Consider the following 8,901-nt stretch of genomic DNA (forward strand, 5'->3'; position numbering starts at 1 on the left):
ACGCCATTTCACGGGACAACAAATAAACAGGGCATCACGCGCACACACACACACAAACACACACACATACACACACACTATTACAACCACCACCACTACCACTATTACTACTACTACTACTAACAACAAAGACAATAACAACAGCAACAACAACCATCATTTCCCTAACAACCCTCACTACACTATTCCAGCGTGTCCACTTTGGCATCCATTTGACAACTTCTATGTACACGAGAGACACAATCCAACACACTAACAGGAGAGCAAGCAGCCATGAATTTAGAAGAGGGAGGAAGGGAGAGAAAGTTGAGGAAGGGAGAAAGGGAGGTAAACACAGGAAGAAGAATAATATGCAAGAGCTAAGAGAGGGAGGAGGAGGAGAGGTAAGGGAAGTGAGAGAAAGGAGGACGGGGGTTAAGGGACAGTACTAACACCTCTTGTAAACCACCACAGGCTCTACCTACCACTTCAAGCACATCGAAGCACCACAGTAACATGAGAACACAGCTTTAAACAGACAGTGCATGCAGCCACCCACTGAATCTCTACTGACAATACTGATCACCCCTAAGAATAATTTATATAATCATCCTGGACTGAACGTTATCTCATCATTGTGTCTCTTACGATTAAGGGTCGACAGAACAAGACATTTAATTTCCCTCTGAGCATCACGGTGGTTGATTCTTCCTCCCAATATGAAAGCTAATATGTTCTTCCCCTCACTCTTCACACACCTATAGACACGTTCCTCATCGCCTCACCCTACACACACTTCCTCGCGGCATACTAATTATCACCTCCCCCTGCACACACTCCTTGAAACACACTAATCATCACCTCACACTTCACACACTTCAAGACACACTAATCATCGCCCTTGACACATTTCCTCGAGACGCACCAATCATCCCTTCGTCCTCCTTCACACACTTCAAGACACTAAGGTCGGTATAACAAGACACTTTTGCTTCTCACATCATCTATTTCTAAAGGTCAAAGAGGAGGTCAGTCGGGTTCTAATGAGTGTTTCTTCAAGTTCATGGTTCAGAGAAAGGGTCAAACTACCACTAGGGCCATATAACTACTCCTGGAAATGCCCACAGCTCCTACGAAAGCCATGTCAAATAGCTGTTCTTGGGAGACGAAAATGTCTTATAATACAACACTAAGCATTACCTCGCCCTTGCCACACTTCCTCGAGATGCACTAATCATCCCCTCGTCCTCCTTCACACACTTCAAGACACACCCATCTCCGTTACACCCACGTAATGAACACAGACTGACCACCACACCCCCCCGGCACAGACCCTCTCCAACCCACGCCAGACGGAACAAATCACGCGCTATCGCCCCATTAGTCTTGATAACAACTGGCTCGCCCTGACCGGGAATCCGTTTGTGGGGCCGAGTAGACTCGCCCCAGACTGGATAATGCCCCCACAATGACCGGCAGGAATCCCTTTTATCAGAATTATCTAGACAAACGTATTTTATGATTCGATTGTGACCCGTGCAACACAAACATTATATCCCTGTGGTCTTCCCCTGCACCGGAAACTAAAGGCACTGTCCTCGGCCGCTGACCTACACTGCAGCGCAAAAAGAGGACAAGAACCAGGAAAGACGGAGCATCCCAGGGAGTGGCCGCGCGCACCACAACACACGAAGATATTAAAGCCATGTCACTGACCGCCGCCTGTAACCTACACGACCAGACCAAAGGATGACACCAAAGACAAGTCACCGAAGGGGAACATCCGAGAGAGAGAGAGAGAGAGAGAGAGAGAGAGAGAGAGAGAGAGAGAGAGAGAGAGAGAGAGAGAGAGAGAGAGAGAGAGAGAGAGAGAGAGAGAGAGAGAGAGAGAGAGAGAGAGAGAGAGAGAGAGAGAGAGAGAGAGAGAGAGAGAGAGAGAGAGAGAGAGAGAGAGAGAGAGAGAGAGAGAGAGAGAGAGAGAGAGAGAGAGAGAGAGAGAGAGAGAGAGAGAGAGAGAGAGAGAGAGAGAGAGAGAGAGAGAGTATCCAATTTCTCTTCCCCCACGCAGTTTACTTAAGCGAAGGGAAAGCAAAAGCTCCTCGCCAGTCAACTTGTCTCCTCCAAAGTCCTGCCGACTCACACACTAAATCTGAGGCCATCAGTCACACGCTACTGAACGAAACAGTCACCAAGTGTGTTTGCAATACACAGAACAAGTCATCAAGAATAGCAACGAACCAAGTAGAAATTAAACCCAAAATATCTCACTAAGGTAAAAACCGACCAACACAAAACACTTATCTGGGCGCCGCAGCGCGGGCGGAGCCATGAGGCCGTGCAGCGCCACATTATACAGGCAAGTTATGGTACTAGCCGAGGCACTAAGGCACCACGATCCCCTGATGGCCCCGGACCATTGTCAGGGACTTCAGCAAATAGAAAAGGGAATTATAGCGCTGTGGGCGCCTCGGAGAAGTTGAGAGTTCTTTAAAGGGAACAGAAGGAGTACTGGGGGAAGGATCAGGACGATGGGTGAAAATACTGCATGAAAAACGACGCCCGTTGGAGGAGACGACAGCTGTCCGGCGCCCTGGACAGCTGCAATAAAAGGGGAAGCAGAAAGAGGGAGCAGCTAAACCAGAGTGGCTCGGGGACACAGCCACAGGGCCACCAAGCACTCGCCTCACCATCCATCCTGACGGCCCCTCCGGCTGTCACGACGCTCCTGGAATGCTCACTCGACAGGAAACGACCAAGTCACCGCCTGGATGCTCGCCGCCACCACTTGGCGGAACGAATATTTAGTGACCCTGCGCCTGCCAGGACCCCAATGTGGGCGGGCATGAGATAACACACACACACACACACACACACACACACACACACACACACACACGAACACGAACACACACACACACACACACACACACACACACACACACACACACACACACACACACACACACACACACACACACACACACACACACACACACACACACACACACACACACACACACACACACACACACACACACACACACACACACACACACACACACACACACACACACACACACACACACACACACACACACACACACACACACACACACACACACACACACACACACACAGTAGAACCACAGACCAACAAAGACTTTCGTCACCAGCATAATAATAAAAGATAACAGTGCAGACACTTTTCAGGCCTTATCGCCGCCGCAACAGCTCTCGTCCGGCGGCCGCCACAGATCCTCCCATGATCTAAACTTTCGCCCTGCCGAGCCGAGCCTGCCCTGCCTCACCGACACAAAATCAAGCTCAAAGACAAAGATATTATTACCTATGAGAATGAAAAATGATGAGAAACAGTTTAGAGAGTATTCTTTCCTAACAGACAAGAAGTACGATAAGGAACAGTGTTGGGGGTATTTTAACCTAATAGGCGAAAATTAATTTGGTAAGAAAGTGTAATGTGTATTTTAAGCTGATAAACAAGAGGGAAAAGGTTAGAAGCTGTCTGGTATTCGACTCATAAAATCACAGCCTGAAGGTGGGACACACATTAGTCAGTTTTCCTTTAATATCACAGCAACATACAAAGCTGGCTTTTTGTGAGAGTTGTCTTGAATGAAGCATTTTGCATATTTGCTCCACAAAGCTGCTGGTAATAATGGTATGAAATAAATTTCGTCAACGCATATTTCACCTCCAGCAATTAAGCGTAAGCCATCGCGAATGTTGCACGGCAAAACCATGTGTTTATATAAACGAAATAAAGATTTTAAACTTGCATTACTTATATACATTTACAAAATGGGTATACTATCCATTTAACTTGTTTATTTCCTATTGATATAAATAATGGAAACGATGAACGTAAACAATTGGAACGCGTACCATGTTGCTGCCATCCATCAGGCCGCCCAGGACACGATGTGGCCGTCATGTTGGCAGCCGCTGCCATGTGACATTTTCCATTCGCAAAATTATGTAGTGCCAATCATTGGTTTTGCTCCCAAAGTTCCTCCAATAACTTTAATAATTATTATAACGTTTTTAGCGATGAGTTCCAACTATGGTCCTAAGAGTGTTAATACTATCACACTAACAGTATGATGGCGTTACTCTCACTCCCACTGACAATATTTACATTACACTTACCTTCTTAGGGGAAGGAATCACGCTATGCTGACTTTACTAAATTTGAGGCTAAGCATGATATTCTTATCAAAATGACATGACTTCTGGAACAAGAGCTGGAACATCGATCGTATAAAAATATTTTGATGCAACCATTGATTTAGAATTGCTGGAAAACTTTCTGTAATGGATGAAGAATTTCAGGAGTCTTTCTTTACAGCGATACTCGAAAAGCCTTCATAGATTTGGCTGTTGTACAGAAGTCTCACTAGCGACTTGATGATTTTCTGACACTTTCAAATTAAATGATGATGGGTATAAAAAAAAGCTCACTGATTATCACTGATTATATATTATCTACCTACTTAGGCACCAGCAGTGCATCAAGTGCTCATGCGATGCTGGTGCGCAGCGAGAGGCTTCCCCACTGGTAGGAATGTGAGTTGTCACCGTGACTCGCCGTTACCAAATGTATGTTATCTAAAGGCAAAATAAGAGTATGTCACAAGTAAGTGTTTGTTTAAATTACTTTACTGAAAAGTATTCACGACTAAAGGCAAAAGAGAGTATGTCGCAATCAAGTTTGGCATATATATATATATATATATATATATATATATATATATATATATATATATATATATATATATATATATATATATATATATATATATATATATATATATATATATATATATATATATTGTTTTTCTTTTACCGAAGAGTATTCACGAGCGCGATAATCAGGTGACCTGCCATCCAAAACTTGCCAAAATCTAACATAAAAAACACAATCAGTAACTTTGCCATTTCCTCATGCCTTACTCAACTGAAACGGTAAATGGCAACCAGTCTTTTCATATAAAAGATAAAGAGGTCATGGGGCCATTAGCTCGGCTGTCCCTGAGTCCCCAAAGAGCCAGCCAGGGAGCTGCAGCTCTGATGGCCTGCACATCAGTATAAGTTTGAATCATGAAACGTTTTGTGCTATTACTGAAACCACTATATTTTATTGTCTATCATGTCTCGCATGACGAATGTTTTGTTCCTACACTTTTCACTGTTGGTCTTCGCCCAAATTGAAGAAAAATACAGATACATTTAATATTTGTAAGTTTATATATCAATACACGAGTCAGGGCATTCGCTAAAAAATATAATTAGAAGCACTAACATATTGCCTCTGAACCACGATGAGAAAGCACATCAGCAGCTGACCCGTGTGAGGAAAAAATGTTTGGAAGGTGAGGAGGAGTAAAGAAGAAAGACGCGAGGTGAGATGGAAGGAAGAAAAGAGCAAAAAGAGGCGGGCTGAGGTGCGAGACATGAAAGACAAACATGAATGATAGGTTCAGGCATGGCAGAACACAACACACTCAACACTCACCGCGCGCCGGATGCTGAAGGAGGGCCAGAAGCAGCAGCAGCAGCAGCAGGTGCAACAACACGAGAGGGTGGCCTGGGCAGGGCATCCTGTGGGCGGCCGTGGCCAGTAGCGTCCACGTCTGGGCGGGCCGGGGCGCCTCGCGGGCTGGACGCTCTCTCTCCTCCAAACAGCAATATCCAGGCAATGTTAATATTCACCAAGATATTAATTCACGAACGTTGTCACACATAATTATGAATCAACATTTTTGTTTATGTTTCAGCACTTGCCCGGCACTCACACTTACAACACTTCACAAATTATTTTCCAGGGCTCGGCCTTAATACGTGACAATTCTTGAGATGTCTTTTTCTCTCAGCCTCTGCCTTGGTAACTAAGTTAGTAACAATAACAAAACTAATCAGTCACGTCTGTAACATGACGAAAAGTATTCTAATGCCATATTATGACCACCAGTACAGAAATGTGTGTCACAAGAAACTGGCACCAAGAGTATAAAGTTGGTGTGGAGAGCGGGAGAGCACGGTAGCGTCCCTCTCACCAGCTGCCAGTTGAAGTACTGAGAGTGAGAGACCGAGCCGCGCCGCACCGCCCGCCACCGATGTTCCTGCTCGCGGCTCGCCCCGCCAATCTGGGCCTCGTCGCCACCACCACCCACTGTACAAACGCCCAGGGCCGTTGCTGACATTCAGGATATTGGGACATAGACCAGACGAAGACGAAGACGCGAATTCTTAGTGGGTCTGGAGGCAAATTCAATAGTCTGAATTTCAAATAGTTTTAAAATTCCCGAAAAGATTTAAGGATAGAAGAAAAATCGTGCCAACGACACTGCAGACACACAAAGATACGGAAGGATTCTTTAAGAGAAAGCATATTTTTGGATATTATAAACCCGTGACGGAGCGCTGACACTGACTTGGTCTAGAGAACCAGGTGGAGGGGTGGAGCGTGGTCAGCCCGTCACTTTAATAACCGAACCAAGCATCGAGAGCTCGAAACAGTCTCGGTGACAAACTGAACCCTCAAACCCTATTCAGTACGTGAGTTACATACTGCCAAGCATAAGATTATGTTAGATATTACTAAAGACGAGATTTAGCCGTCTTATTGAATAGCGGGAATGCACATATTCGTCTATTAAAGACTGTATTCTTAAACCTTTATGAAGTTCACAGGATGTGCTGCTGACTCTTACGATGAAGCTGGACGCGGCTTCACTTGAGTACGCGACGCTCTGACTCGCCTGTGTATAGTATCTTTATTTTTAACCTTGCTGAAGAACGAATCTCTCCTTAATAATAATTATTGTAGATCTCCGGAAACCCCATCTGACACGTGAGGGTGCTGACAATGCCACACAATGCTAACTCTCGGTATAAGAGGCATGGCAACCTTTGTTTCCCTACACAGCCTGATGCGTTGCCGCGGTAACTCTCGTCTCGGAAACTGTAAATAACGCGCCTCGAGCTTACATGATAAGGCTGCCACTTCGTTCAGTTTGAAGTTCGCAATGTAAACGTTATCAGTTATTTTGCCTCTGTAGTCACCTCATGCCTCACACACACACACACACACACACACACACATACACACACACACACACACACTGAGTTTTATGATATCTTAACAGACCATTAACCTAACCTCCCGTCCATTTGCTTCCTGACTCACCTCCTCGCTTGCAGTCTCACTCCTGCATAGAAACAAAAAACTATCGAAATCTAAAAATACTTGATACGCGGCGGGAACTCTCACATTTAACCTTTTAATACCTTTCCTGCGTTTGGGTTTTCGTGGAATCTCGTGTGAACTTTTTAGGTACTACGAAAAATATTATGAACCCAAAATGAAGGGATGAGTGGGAACTGCTTTTTATTTCCCTGCCTACTATTTATGTGAACACGGGAGATTATTTTACGTGCACAAACACCACACGCACGATTGTTTATCATGCGTGTGACGTTATGGAGTCCCCTTTCTTTTTCTCTCTCATCACTACTCTCTCTCTGTTTGCCTTAAGTGGTTCGTTTGATCGTAAGGTTGCCAGAGAGCTTCAATTATTGCCGGCCCTCAGCCTCCCCGTGAAGGAAGTGAACGAGTGGACGCCCGGCCTGTTATTGGCTCCTGCTCGTATCCCCGCTGCAGCCTGTCTCAGTTTTCCGATAATGAGCGCCTGCTGCTGCTACCTCCTGCTTCACCCTGCTCCCCCAACTCATTCCCTGGCTCGATATCCTTCTCCTCCCCCGCCTACTACTACTCATCCTCCTCATTCTCTTCCTCTTTTTACTCACTGTGACGGCAAAAAAAAAATACTCCAGTTACACCCACTCCCTGTATCTTCCTCCTCCTCCTCCTCCTCCTCCTTTTACTCTACCTCTTTTACTTCGTCCTCCTTCCATTGTTCGCGTCATTTTCTTGCCTTTCAGGAGGAGAAGACTGTGATGTTAATGGTGGACGCGGTGACTTTGCCCTTATTTTGTGTGGAGTTTGTGAAGGGTAAAGAAAAGGAACAAAGAAGTAATTAGTTTTATGTGATGGGCAATTTACTGTTACTATACCGCGCCTATCAAACACAAATATGACCCTCACGATTAATGCTCATACAAAGGGTACTATATGCCCGATACACCTGTGATATAACTCCCTGAGACTCAAAAAAGGTAGATGTGGAGGCCGGCGCGATGTCCCAGTTCCTCATGTTCAGAATTCCCTTAGCGTAGTAGTGACATAGGCGCCATTGTGTTAAGAGCTACAGGGCGTCATTTCAAATTCAGGTAACGTTGAATTATTGTGTCTTGCGGATATTTTTTTTTCTCAACACCACCACCACCACCACCACCACCACCACCACCGCCCGTCTCTTTCATACTCATCACCACATCAAACCACCACCACCGCCATTACCGGCTGTCACCTCCCTACCAATCATTCTACCATCAAGCACCACCACCACCACTACCTTTACCACCACCAGCACGTGTCACCTACCTACCAATTATTCTACCTTCAACCCCCATCACCACCACCTCTACCACCACCACCACCAGCACCTGTCACCTCCCTACCAATTACTCTACCTTCAACCCACACCACCACCACCACCACCACCACCTGTCAACTTCATACCAATAACTCTACCTTCAACCCACGCCACCACCACCACCTGTCACCTCCCTACCGATCATTCTACCATCAAGCACCACTACCACCACCACCACCACCATCACCCCGACTTAACCAATCACCGCCAACTTGTGCCTCACGCAAACTCCACTTAACTGGCAAACTTCGAGTACCGCCCTGTCATCTGGCTCGCAGGGAGGAGAGAGCGTAGCGACAGTGAGCAAACTTTTCGGCGGGTTCATTTTTTCACTCCTCGCGCCTTA

The 8,901-nt window shown here is 45.7% G+C and overlaps 1 protein-coding gene across 2 annotated transcripts in view; it reads right to left on the reverse strand.

Annotated features, from left to right (window-relative positions):
* Nucleotides 1-8,901, reverse strand: part of LOC126997483 (myotilin-like) — a 196,446-nt gene that overhangs the window by 109,515 nt on the left and 78,030 nt on the right. Inside the window, exon 1 of one of the 2 annotated variants that reach the window (XM_050858587.1) lies at nucleotides 5,513-6,340. In XM_050858587.1, the coding sequence (XP_050714544.1) occupies nucleotides 5,513-5,597 (85 nt within the window). In that variant the 5' untranslated portion in view covers nucleotides 5,598-6,340. Of the gene's footprint in view, nucleotides 1-5,512; nucleotides 6,341-8,901 lie in introns of those variants that run through there. The other variant, XM_050858586.1, reaches the window with a different exon arrangement.

This window comes from Eriocheir sinensis, chromosome 12 (assembly GCF_024679095.1).
Source record: "Eriocheir sinensis breed Jianghai 21 chromosome 12, ASM2467909v1, whole genome shotgun sequence".
Classification (NCBI taxonomy): domain Eukaryota; kingdom Metazoa; phylum Arthropoda; class Malacostraca; order Decapoda; family Varunidae; genus Eriocheir; species Eriocheir sinensis.